Below are 12,350 nucleotides of genomic sequence, written 5' to 3'. Positions count from 1 at the left end.
CCGGTGGGTCAGGCAGGTTCTGAAGGCTTCCTAAAGTAACCAGATGCAGGGCTGGTTTGATCTCTAGCCTGCCTCTTCCAGAGGACTCGGAGCACTTCCTCACTAGAACCTTGGGCTGAAGCACTGGCGAAGACTGCCAAGCATGCCGCGACTTTGCTGGCCCAAGTTGCCCGACGTCACTGCCTCCCAGAACCTGGGGCTGTGTGTGCACAGTGCCCAGCAGGCTGAGGGGGCCGGTGTGCAGAGGTGGCTGACCGTGTGCCTGCCGTGCTTGGCCTTCCAGGTCAGGGGAGGGGGGCTGAGCCCAAACCCTGACAGCACTGCGGTCTTGCTTGGGGGTTGGGGGGCTGCCAGCTTGCTGGATCTCCCTGCCTGGACAGGTGCACGCCGCACCCCCTCCCTGGCCGCAGCATGGGGCCGGCAGGGTCTATGTCACTCCTTGGAAGCCGCCCTTCCCAGCCGCAGGGGGCGCGGCTCCTGAGAGGTTCCTGGAGGCCCTGCAGCAGCAGCGGGATTCGGTTAGGCCGCCTCCCAAACGTCCCTCCAGCCAGAATCCATTGGAAAAGAGAATCTCTCGCCTCAGCCAGGACTGCCAGAGTGCCTGTCCTGTGTCCCCACCCCTCCCTGCATCCAGCAACCGTGGGGTTCTGTGCTGCCCCAGGTTTACAGCCACCTGTCCTGGCTCTTGGGGGGGGCGGGGGTGGTTCTGGCTTAGGTTCCAAACAATTTCGGGTTGCTGCTTTGGGGAGAGGGGGAGGAAGGGGGAGCCTGTTCTGAAAAACAGGTGTGTCCATGGGACAAACCAAAGTGTGTCTGCAATGCCACATGAGAGAATTCGTGGAGAAAATGCCTGTTGACAGAGTTGGGACCTGGGAAACGGACCCCTCCCTTGCTCAGAGCAATTCCTCCTCCTCCCCCCGCCTGGCGGTCATGAGAGCTGACCCCTCCTGCTAACAGCGTCCCCCCGCCCTTGCAGGCTGGTGCACTCAGGTTCAGGCTGCAGGTCGCCGTGCATGGGATCGGACCTGACGTTCGCCACGCGGACGGGCTCTCGCCAGGGCATCGAGGTGCACATCTTCCGTGTGGAGACGCACCGGGACCTCTCCTCCTGGACCCGGATCCTGGTGCAAGGCTGCCACACTGCTGCGGAGCTCGCCAAGGAGGTATCCTTAGGTAGGCCGCCAGCTGCCAGGGCTGGTCTCCTGAGCTGCTCTGGGCGTGGGGGGCGTGGCCTGGAGCTGGGCTGCACTGTCGGACTCCGGCACCGGCAGCACCGGAGCGCGTGGGGCAGCCAGACCTCGCTGTGGTCGTTCAGCTCAGAAGGGGGAGCGCCAGAGGAGTGGCCACTCCTGGCCATACTTATCCCTCCTCTCTCGGGTGGAGCGGCCAGTGAAACACAGCCCAAGCCAGGCCAGAGCGCCCTGCTTCTGGTGCTGTCGCCGGGGGGAGTGATAGTGGAGTTGTCCCCTTGGAATGGCTGGTGATGGCCACGTGAGGATGGGGTGGGGGGGTGGCGGAGCCCCCGCTTGTCATGCGGAAGGTCCCCACCCGATCCCTGGCAGCCTCTCCAGGTAGGGCTGGAAGAGAATCCTGCCAAAGCCCTGGAGGGAGAGCCGTTGCCGCCAGTCAGTGCAGACGGCACTGCAGTAGATGGACCAAGGTCTGACTCAGTCTAAGGCAGCTTGCAGAGCCAGCCTTCGGCCCTGCTGGAAGATCCAGGCGCAGGTGTTTGGCTCTTGGTCTCTTCTTTCCAAAGGCAGGAAGGCTGCTCAGTGGAGCGCCCCCCCCCCCCGCCCCGTGTCTCAGGCCCCCTCTGGAGTCCCGCAAGAATTCTTTGCAGACGTCTTTCTGGCTGCTGCTGTCCTGGCTGTGTGTGGCCCTCGCCGCTTCCTGGGGGGCCAGTGAGATGCCTCTTAGCATTTTTTGTGTTCTTCATTCTGACCTTCATTTTTGCAAATAAAGCTTGTGATTCAGGCCCACCCAGCCTTCCCAGGAAAAAGGCCTTTGTGTTGGTTTTCCTAGAGTAGGTTAACATTGTGAATGGGCGCTGGTGAGCGTTGCAGCTGACCAGGAATTTTGAACCTGGTGTGTCCTGCATCCAGACCCAAACAAGCTGTCTTCTGCCGCCTTTTATCTGCAGACTAACGGCTTCTCGTCTTTTGCTGTTCTTGTGCATCATTGACTTGAGCACCCCAGGAATTTCCAGTCGCCTTAACGGCGGTATAGAGTAAAACCCAAGGCACTTTGTTTCTCTTTTCAGGGACACGCTGCCCCAAGGATGCAAAGCCCCCACTACAAGAATGGAGCTGTCCGGCCCTGACATTCTTTGGGCATTGGCGCACCCATCCCTTTCTTCAACAGCAGGGCCCAGCTTTCAACCTGCCAATCCTTTTCCTTCCTCCACACAGATAGTGTTTCATGTACCCCTGATGCCTGCTTCCAAAAGAAGAAAGATTCCAGTAGCCCCAGCCTAAAAAGGCTGCTCACAAGCGATCCAAAATTCCAGTAAAAAATAGCTGTTGCACAAAGGGATGGATGGAATCGCAAACCTTCACTGTCGCCGTTACTTAAAGCTTGAGCCTGCTAGCAAGATGCTAGTTCAGAGAGCGATTGTGGGCACTGAAGCTGCCTTATGCCTCCCCAACCTGGTGCCCTCCATATGTGTTGGACTACAACTCCCGTAATCCCCCAGCCAACACATTGGAGGGCACCAGGTTGGGGGAGGCTGGCTTTCCTAGCCCAGGGCTAGCTAGCAGAGCTCTCTGGGGCCTCGTGTCTTTCCCCTCATCTGCTTAGCAGATCCTTCTCACTGGAGAGGCCCCTTGGGAGCGGGCCCTTCTGCACACACCCCGTGCGTTCCACCACTAAGCTGCGGCCATGGAAGCCTGCTGCCCACGTAGGTCCCAGACCGCCTCCCTTGCCCGGACAAGGCTAGCAGCCGATGCTCTCTTCCCCACCTCTCTCCATGGGTCGGTAGTGCCAGTTGGTGTTAACTTACACAGCCATTCATGCAGGCTGTGTGGACTTGCAGAGCACTGGGGGTCTCCTGGATTTGGCCCAGCCAGCCCTTTGTCCCCGGCTGCAGTGGACCAGCGTAAGGGTCGGCATCCCTGCCCTGGCTGAGGAAGGACACAGCTGAGTCTTAGGGTGTGATAATGGAGTCTGAGAAGCCCTGGTGTGAAGCTGAGGGGTGTGGACGCAACGGACACACGCACAGCCAGATTTTATGTATTTGGAGTATTGTTATGCCGCTACTCAGCCAAAAAGGCTCCCAGAGCGGCCTTCATATAATCAGTTCAGGGCGCAATCCTATGCATGTTTAGACAGAGAAAAGGCTGGCTGGGAATGCTGGGAGTTGTAAGCCTTCTCTCTGTCTAAACACGCATAGGATTGTGCCCTCAACTAGGCTGTCCCGGCCCACAGGCTTATGATCAAAAAAGGCACAACACACAAGGGAAGAGGAAAGGGGAGGGAAGGGGGGGGGGAAGTAACTATTCAGCAGGGCTGGTGGGATGGCCTGCTCTCCCTGTCCACTTTATCGATATGTTTTGTCCTGTTTTGCATGTGTGTGGGGTGCTGCTGGAGTGATGTGGGCCGGCTTTCTTCCAGCACCTGCTTGTGTTCTTTCCGTCTAGGCTGCATCTTGAACAACCAGGAGGTCCGGCTTATGATCCACTACGAAAATGGCTTCACCATTTCCAGGGAAGAGGCAGGCTCTGCCAGTGTCCTTTTCCGTTACCCTTTTGAGAAGCTAAAAATGTCTGCAGACGACGGCATCCGGAACCTCTACTTGGATTTTGGCGGTCCGGAGGGGGAGCTGGTGAGTCGAAGGGCCTAGGGGCAAAGAATGGCAGCAGCAACGATGCCCTTGGGGGCTCCTCCTCCTCCTCTGCACACTGGGGATGGCTGGAGTGGCTTCAGTATGTGCTTTTAGGCCAGGGGTGGGCCAATGGTGGCCCTCCAGATTTTTGGGCTACAGCTCCCCATCAGCCCTAGCCAGCGTAGCCAATGCAGAGGGGTGGTGGGCCAAAACATCTGGAGGGCCTCAGGATGCCCACCCCTGGGTTAGTAGATGAGCTTTATTTACAGTTGTAGCCTGCTGTATCCCACTGGCTCAAGGCAAGTCACCACAGTTTCACTGAAAACAATCACTGGTGTTCCTCAATCTAGTACCTAAGATATAAGGAAGAGGTTGAGGAAGCAAAAGGAGTAATGTTCTCTGTAGTTGGCCCAGCAAGGGTGATGAGTGTACACACATCTAGATTTGCATCCCCAGCTAGCACCACTGAGAACATAAGAAGAGCCATGCTGGATCAGGCCACGGAGGGTCCCACACCCTCCTTCCCTTAGCAGCCAACCTGATGCCTCTGAGAAGCCTGCAGGTGGGACGACAGGGCATCGCCGTCCCCTCTTGCTGGTACTCAGTGGCATATTCTGCCTCCAAACACAGAGGTTCTGTTTCGCTCCCATGCCTTATACCCATTGATAGACAGATCCGGGGGGGGCGGGCAGGGTGTCTAACCCCCTTTGAAAGAAAACTAGTGCCCGTCGCCACTTTTTGCGGCCAGAGATTCCATGGGTTAATTCTGCATTGTGTGTGGAAGGACCCCCTTCTTTCCTCTCCGGAATCCATGGCCCGCCAGTGTGGCTGCGTGGCTGTGCCATCTAGCATCACAGGAGAGTGGGAAAAGCCTCTTGCCATCGGAGCTCTTTCCCCGCTCATTGCTGCTTCCTGGTCCCTCTTGCGTTTGCACTTGCCGGACGTGCAGGGTGTCAATCATCTTTTGGCTTCCAGTTTTGGGGGAGCTCTTCAGGCCACATCCCAGACATGGGTGGGGCCAAAGGGGCAGGGCCAAAAATGCCCGCCTGTTTCAGCTTCAAGCTCTGAACTGCCAGCTTGGAGAGGCATTTCAACCTTTTAGAATGGGGGAAACCTTCACAAAACTTAAGCAACTGGAGGAAAGGTGGTGGGGCTGGGGGAAGGGGGCTACCTGGGGAATCCCAAGAGGGCCAGGTTGGGCTCCCGGGCAGGCTGGATTTGGTCTGTGGGCCGGAGGCTCAGCTCACCCTGAACGCTGTGCAGTATCACAAATGTAAGTACTGTAATTGAAACGATAAAAACTGGCAGCTGGAGAAGTGTTTGCCTCGGCACATGAGCCAAGTGATGACCCGGGGTCCGTGTCGCTACTTCTTCCCCCCAGACGCTGGAGCTGCGCTCCTGCCCCAAGCCCATCGTATTCGTGTTGCATACGTTCTTGTCAGCTAAAGTGACCCGCCTGGGGCTGCTCGTGTAGGGGCCGCGGGCCGCCAGGAGGCCGCCAGACGTTGGCTGCAGCAGAGAAGGTGCACGGCATCCCACCGCCACCTGTGAGCGTCCTCCTGCTCCAGCACCAGTGCCTTGACGGGACGCGCGAGCAGCGGCCGCCTTGTGGACCCTTGGCCAGGGGAAGAGCTTTGCTGACACTGCTGCTGCGCTTGCTGGATCCGCCTTCCCAGGGGAGCAACGGCCGGAGGAGGAGGAGGGGGCCCACGCAGTCGTGAAGGCTGCGAAGCCTGTCCTGGAGCTCCACGTGGCTCCGAAAAGCCCACCGGCGTCCTGGCAGCTGGCACTCGAGCATCTTGCCGCGGGGGGCGGGGGCGGCCCCTGACTTGGGTATTACAAAGCCACTTCTTTTTCCTGTATCGCACTTACCGCATGTGCCTTTTGGAGGCGGAAGGAAGAGGCTGGCGGGGGCTGGGGGCAGCCTGCTGCCCGGCCTCCCCCAGGGACCACACTCCGCGCTGCTGCCGGAAGCACTGTGGGGCTGCTTCCTCGTGTGGGGAGGGCATCTTTTGCAGGGGGGTCCGGCAGAGGGCCAGGACCCACGGCGCGCCCTGCTCCCGCACCTTTTGTCCTGGAAGACGTGGGGTGCAGTGCGTAGGGCTTGGCTCAGACTGGAGGATGCGGGACATGGAGCGCAGGCCGGCCTGTCTGCTTGGCGCCCCCAGATGTGTTGGGCTGCAGCTCCCGGCATGCCCCAGCCAGCATGACTGCCTGGGGCACGCTGGGAGTTGTAGCCCAGCACACCTGGAGGGCGCCAAGTTGGAGAAGGCTGGCATAAGTGCTCAAGGGGGCCAGCAGGCAGGATTGGGCCCTCTCTCTTTTCTTTTCTGAGTCTGAAGGCCAGCCAGAGAGGCAGGCTCGGCTCAGCTCTGAGTTTGTGGCCTTTTTCTGTGGTGATTGGGAGACCCGGGTTCCCTCCTGGGGGAGGCGAGCAGCCTAAGACCCGCCTTTCCCACAGTGCGTGCAGGCTGCACGTGAGGCTTCGGTGCTGTGGGATCCGATGCTCTCTCTCAACCCCCCCCCCCGGCTCTGTGGTGAGGAGGAAGAGGAGGGTTGGGGGCGGGCTGGGGGGAGTCACCTCCGAGGGACAAGGAGCGGCCCAGACGCTGAGCAAGTCCTGCGGCGGGGGACATAGCCCCCCTCCCCCCTTCAGGATCCTCCTGCCTCCCTCGAAGCCCCTTTTCGGTCAGGGGGCTGGAACGTCTCAGGCCCACCGCCAGTAGCTCAAGCCTGCCGAGTCTCTGCCCCGGCAGCCCCGTGCCCTCCTCCGTCAGCCGTGTTTCCTGGGGAAGGGAGGTGGCCGCGGCAGCCTCTGTGAAGGCCTGTGCTCGGGTCCCCCGAGCCTCTGGGTGGCATTTCCAGGGCTACCCTGCAGGAGCCGCTTCCGGGAAAGGCCCCATGTCTGTGATCCGGACCTCAAGTGGGCGTGCAGACCGAGACCTCATGCTGTGAGGGGGCTGGCGATCCCCCCCCAGTGTCCTCCACACCTCAGCAGACTGCCAGCACCAGCCTTCCCCAACGGGGTAGCACCGTCGTTGGCTGTGCTGGGTGGGGGACGATGGGACTTGTGTTCCGGGAAAGCTGATCTGGACCACCCAGGGGAAGCTTCCTTTCTGGTTTGCAAAGCTCCACTAGGCAGTGTTCACACACTTACAAGCTGATCTTCATTTCCAGGAGGACTAGAAAGTTCTTTTTTAAATCTGTGGCATCACAGAACTCACAGCCCCACCTTTTAAGCCAGCAAGCCTATTGGGAACCCCAGGGTCACGAGCCTATCTGCTGCAGGGCTCCCTTCCCCACGCTGGTGCCCTCCAGATGGATTGGGCCACATAGTTGGCTGTGGGGTTATGGGACTAGTGGTGCAGCACACCTGGAAGGGGGCACCAGGTTGGGGAGGCCGCTGCAGCAGGGTGTGTGTGTGGTGCTGGGATAAGACTATAGGTGAGGAGGTTTAAAGGCAGCAGGAAGAATCTTTCACGTGTGGGACTGAACTCAGACACTGCTGTGACTTTGGTGGTGCAGCGGCCTTTGCGGAAGCCCTGCTGGGCACAGGTGGGGGGTGGCCTCCTTCCTGGTCCATATCGCAGACCCCCGAGGGCCCCTTGGTTTGAGACTTCAGACAATGAGCGCGGGCTTCCTCTGTTCCCAGAAGAGTTTGCTCAGCCATGGGGCAGGGGACACCCCAAAGATGCACATCACGCTGGGCGGGCCAGGTGGCCACGGGCCAGGGCTTGCAGGGAGGGGGCTGGCCGTATGTCAGCTGCTGTTGCCTTTGTGAGGTGGCAGGTGAGCCTCCTCCAGGCAGTGGGATGAGTGCCTGGGGAGGGCAGCGGGTGTTCATGGAGGCGGCTCTTGTGTAAAGCAGCTTTCCCCCACCTGCTTCCTTCTAGATGTTTTGGCCCATGAGTCCCATCACCCTTGGCCAGTGGCCATGCCAGCTGGGGCTGATGGGAGTCATAGGCCACGAGATCCAGCGGGACACAGGTTAGGGAAGGCAGGCATAACAAGGGCCTAGTCACAGCAGGCTGGATTCTGCACCCGAAACTCCTGAGATCTGCAGTCAAGCTGAATGTGCAGGGCTTTGTACATTGCCTTGCAGACTTGTGTTTTTTGGGTAGACTTCTGGAAGATGTGCTGCAGAGCGAAGGTCAAAGAAAGAGGAGAAAGGAAAGTGTTTGGTAGCATTTGCGGAGGGGTGGGCAGGCCTGGAGCCTTCGGAGGAGGGGCAGACAAGCACTGGAATCCCTGTCCAAGGTCCTCAGCATTCATGCCTTTATTCTAGAACACCTCCGTTTTATAATTAGGCAAACTGCTGCTGTTGTGTCCCCAGGTAGTCCCACAGGGCAAGAGAAATAGTGCATTTTATTTAGTGCTGCCTTCTCCAACCTGGCACCCTCCCTCCAGAGGTGTTGCACTGCAATTCCCAGCATCCCTCAGCCATCATGGCTGGAGTTGTAGTCCACCCTGTCTGGAGGGCACCAGGTTGGAGAAGGCCGATAGTGTGCATGGTCAGCAGAGGACGTGGCCAGCTTCTGCATTAACCAAGGGTTGAAGCTGAAAAGCTGGGAGAGTTCAAGTCTGCTGGATCTTCCATCGGCCTCTTTGTGCCTGCCAGAAGCTGAGTGCAGCGGGGATTGGATCCCGTGCGGCCTCGTCTCTAGCTTAGAGCCTGCGGCGGCAGCAGAAACAGCAGAGCAACCAGAACCCGACTGCCTGTGCAGATGAAGGATCCAAAGTGTGCATCCTGATGTGAGTGAGGCCCTGCTGCTGGGCCGGGGAGTCGCAGCTGTAGCTTGCTTGGAGGAAGGGCTCTTCAGCACAGAGCTGTGCTGCAGGGGAACCGCTGCCTCAGGAGGAGGTGGGATCTCCTTTGCTGGAGGAATTGAAGCAGAGGCTGGAGGGCTGTCTAGCAGGGATGCTGTGGCTGCACCCTGTCCTGCAGCGCCTGCATGGAGCAAGGGGCTGGCCTGGGTGACCTCTGAGGCCCCTGCTAGCTCGGTTTCCACAACTCATGTTGTGGGCCTTCCTGCTGTGCCAGCCAAAGGGCAGTGCAGCAATGGGTGGGTGGCATTTTTGTCCACCCTGGGAAATTTGCACCAAGGCATTCCTTACCTGATGTTTGTAATTCAGCCAAACCAGCGTATTAGGACTTATCCCTCACGAAAACGTTTGGGTTCAGTCCTTGTTCAGAGGGGTTGTTTTCTGACACTGTGCATTAAAAACTGAACTTTTAAATAAATGAACTTTTATTTGTTCTGGACACAACTCCTGCTCCTGACAAAGACCGCCTTCAGTTCTGTTCCTGGTTTTATCATCATGGGGCAATTTGCCGCATTTGCGTTTATATGTGAACCCAGCCAAGGCTGCACTTAGGGGCAGTGGTGCTGTGAGCCGCAACAGTTTTTTGGTCTTGCTTGAACTGTCCCCAGTTTCCCATTCGGTGGTGGTTGCCAACAGCTGCCCATGTGCGTTTGTGCTGAGGGTCCCGCAGGGACAAGGATGCGACTCCCCGGAGATCACCGCTGCTGCTGCTGTGTCTTTGGGGAGTTCCTAAGGGAGCGTTGTAAATACATGCCCGTGGGGAGGGCATTAATGGAGCTGTTTAAAACGTGCTCTGATATCAGAGTGCTGGGTGACCGCCCAAAAAACAAGTTGAGCTTTTAACAATAAAAAGTTTTAAAACCAGCAGGAAGCTAGAACTTGTAGCTTGGTAGTCAAGGCCTCACTCTGAACACCTTTTAAATAGCACTTTTTCTTCCAAGTTGTGTCGCACTCGCTTTTTGCACCTGGGAGGAGTCCCTTATGGGGTGGGGGGGACAGTGATCCATGCTGCCCTGTTCAGTGGTGCTGAATGATGCTGGAGAGTGAGCAATACAGAGAACAGTTGCCTGGCCTCGTGGCCTGGCCCACCTCTGCTCCTGCTGACGGCCAGCATTGGAGCATGGAACAACGTGTTCAATTTTGTGGGAGTTAGCTGCTTTCATCCCAGTGGCAGGATTGGGAGGGGAGGATCCTTGGGGCACACTTTTACACTTAAAAAAGTTTTCAGTGGTGATTCTAATCCCCCAACCCACCACAGCCCCACCTGGTTGTCTGATTTTCTTTGGTCTGTGGCTGGGATCAGCCAGCTTCAGGGTTCCCCATCTGCTACTAGGCATCAGTCAGGAGTTTACAGTTTGGGCAAAATGCAACTTTATAGGCCCAAAGTGCCAAAGATGAGACTTCCTTGTATGATCTCTTGAAAAAATTTGCACAGATACCACTACAAATAAATGACTGTGTCTCTGCTGTGCAAGCTTGTATGGGTGTGCGCCCGCACGCACGCTGTTTGATATATTCTAACCTTGAGTATTAAGGCACAGCCAGTAATACTGCCACAATCAATCCAAAATGTACAACCAACTTTATTTTTGTATTCTTTGTAAATGATATTTATACAAGGACTTCTTTTTTCCTGAGATTTTTAATCTCAAATACCTGGAGTCGCCAGGTTACTGAATTCACATGAACCAAGCGGTGATACTTGGGCAGCATTTGGTCTTTGCAAGCAAAGGAGTTCCCGGCGTGCGCTAGAGAATACATGGACACCCTCCAGCTCTTGAGTTACATGTTAACTGTATAGTATTGTACATTACAATGGAAAGGTGACTAAGGGCAAGTGTAACCTTTATGTTGTGTATAATAAAGGTGTTGATGATTTTAGGCTGAATTCATTGCCTCTTGTCTGTGGGGGGAAACGATGACTTTTCAAAATGGAGGGTGAGGAAGCAACACGGTGCTTCTTGCTGTGGAATGTGCACTGCTTGTCACTCTCCCCAAATCTGTGCTAGTGCACGAGATCCTGGAGTGATGAAGGGAAAAGAGGCCAATGGGCAAAGTGGCTGGCTTGAGGGGGGGGGGGCATCCTCCAAGCAGCTGGGATCCAGTCTGTTTTACGTCATCCTCCAGCCTGATGAGCTACAGGTACGCTGGACTGCAACGCTGCTGGAATTGCAGCCCAGTGGATCTGAAGGGCACCAGGCTGGGACAGCTGTTTTGCGCCACCCCTTTGGGGCTAGAGGATCCACCTCCTTTAATGCAAGCAGAGCGTGCATCTAAAAGAATTGGCTTCCCACAGCACGGGAGGTATTGCTCTGATGATCGTGAAAAGATATTTTTGACATCAGATGCTTCAGCTGGGGTCTTCCACCTTTTTAATAAGATGCTGTTTGAGCTGTCTTGGACAACTTGGTTTCAAACACAGGGCAAATCTCTGCCCCTTCAGTAGCAAGTCCCTCTAGGTCCAAGGCGCCTCCTCCCAAGCAGTTGTGCGCAGGATCATGAAAAGGCCATTAAAAAAAAAAAAAACTTAAATGAAACCCATGTGGTAGCCGAATTGGGCTAACTTGTCTTTGGGGCCACTCAGACTTGATGCAGCCAAGAGCACAAGACCACTATTTCCCCTCTGCACAGACACTGGAGCTAACAAAGATCTGGAAGTCTGTTAATTCTTCCCCTTGTATGAAATAAACATTTTGTGGCACCCTGAAGGCTACCACATAACCACATGGCATAATCTTTCACGGACACTGCCTACTTCATCAGATGCATAAAGTGTAATCCTGTATTACAAGTATAGAAACACACAAGGTTGTGTGTGTGTGTTGTAACCAGTGAGATCAGACGGAACTGAAATACAGAAAGCGCTAATTATTTAGAATAGCCCTTCACAAAACAACAGTTTGATGGTAACACAAACATCCTTGCATTGGTGAGCTGATTAACATAGTGTGATGTAAAGAAAACCTTTATTCCTGTACACACACCCACCAGAGGGAGGTACCTGCAGATAAAGGAAGCTCAAGATTTGCAGATGCACAAAAATATACTTTGGGGGGGGGGAACCTAAGGAGGGGCACTCAAAAACAGCCCCACAAGAACTCTGGCACAGAGACTGAGAGGGGAAAAACCTGACAGCTTGGTGGGAGGGGAGGAAGAGACACGGAGGTAAAAAGGCTACAAAGAGAACCTGTCTGCATAAAGCACTTGTGGTTCACCCTGAAGCTATTTTAACAATTCCCCAGGGATGGAAGTGACAGCTACCCATAGAAATCAGTTGAATCCAAGATGTTTATATAGCTGGGATCGGGCACCACTTTGTTAACCCTGTTCCAAAACTCAAAATGGTAGCAGCAAACACATTTCCTCCTCTTCCTAACTTAGTTCTTATTCAGTTTGGAACATTTTTTTTAAACCTACAAATGCAAATCCCAAAGGAAAGGCAACTAACCCTCGATACTGCAGGCTGGAAGGGATGTGGCTGAGAGAAAGCGGCTTATGATAGCCCTGAGGTATAATTCATACTGGTTACTGCAAGTCAGTGTCTTCAGTGGTTTACAACACCCCTGTAGTGTTGTCCAGTGGTATTAAGGAGCTATCTTAAGGAGTGCCTCCAGCAGCACCAGACAGGCCGCTTAACAAGATCAGCCTCGGATGGCCTTCTCTCTGTCCCATCAGCCAGGACAGCTAGACTGGTGGGGATGAGGGA

At 55.8% G+C, this 12,350-nt stretch overlaps 1 protein-coding gene across 4 annotated transcripts in view; it reads left to right on the top strand.

Annotated features, from left to right (window-relative positions):
• Positions 1–10,525, top strand: part of SNTB2 (syntrophin beta 2) — a 43,748-nt gene extending 33,223 nt beyond the window's left edge. Inside the window, exons 5-7 of one of the 4 annotated variants that reach the window (XM_084812604.1) lie at positions 977–1,173; positions 3,636–3,820; positions 5,202–10,525. In XM_084812604.1, coding sequence (XP_084668730.1) covers positions 977–1,173; positions 3,636–3,820; positions 5,202–5,294 — 475 coding nt within the window. In that variant the 3' untranslated portion in view covers positions 5,295–10,525. Of the gene's footprint in view, positions 1–976; positions 1,553–2,260; positions 2,460–3,635; positions 3,821–5,201 lie in introns of those variants that run through there. The other 3 variants (XM_084812607.1, XM_084812605.1, XM_084812603.1) reach the window with 3 other exon arrangements.
• Positions 10,526–12,350: the final 1,825 nt, after the last annotated feature.

The sequence above is a fragment of the Heloderma suspectum genome, chromosome 8, assembly GCF_057233095.1.
Source record: "Heloderma suspectum isolate Gila_16-S chromosome 8, 16-S_ref, whole genome shotgun sequence".
NCBI classification, from domain to species: Eukaryota; Metazoa; Chordata; class Lepidosauria; order Squamata; family Helodermatidae; genus Heloderma; species Heloderma suspectum.
The sequence above is the reverse complement of the archived record's forward strand: the minus strand, read 5'-3'. Positions and strand labels throughout refer to the sequence as shown.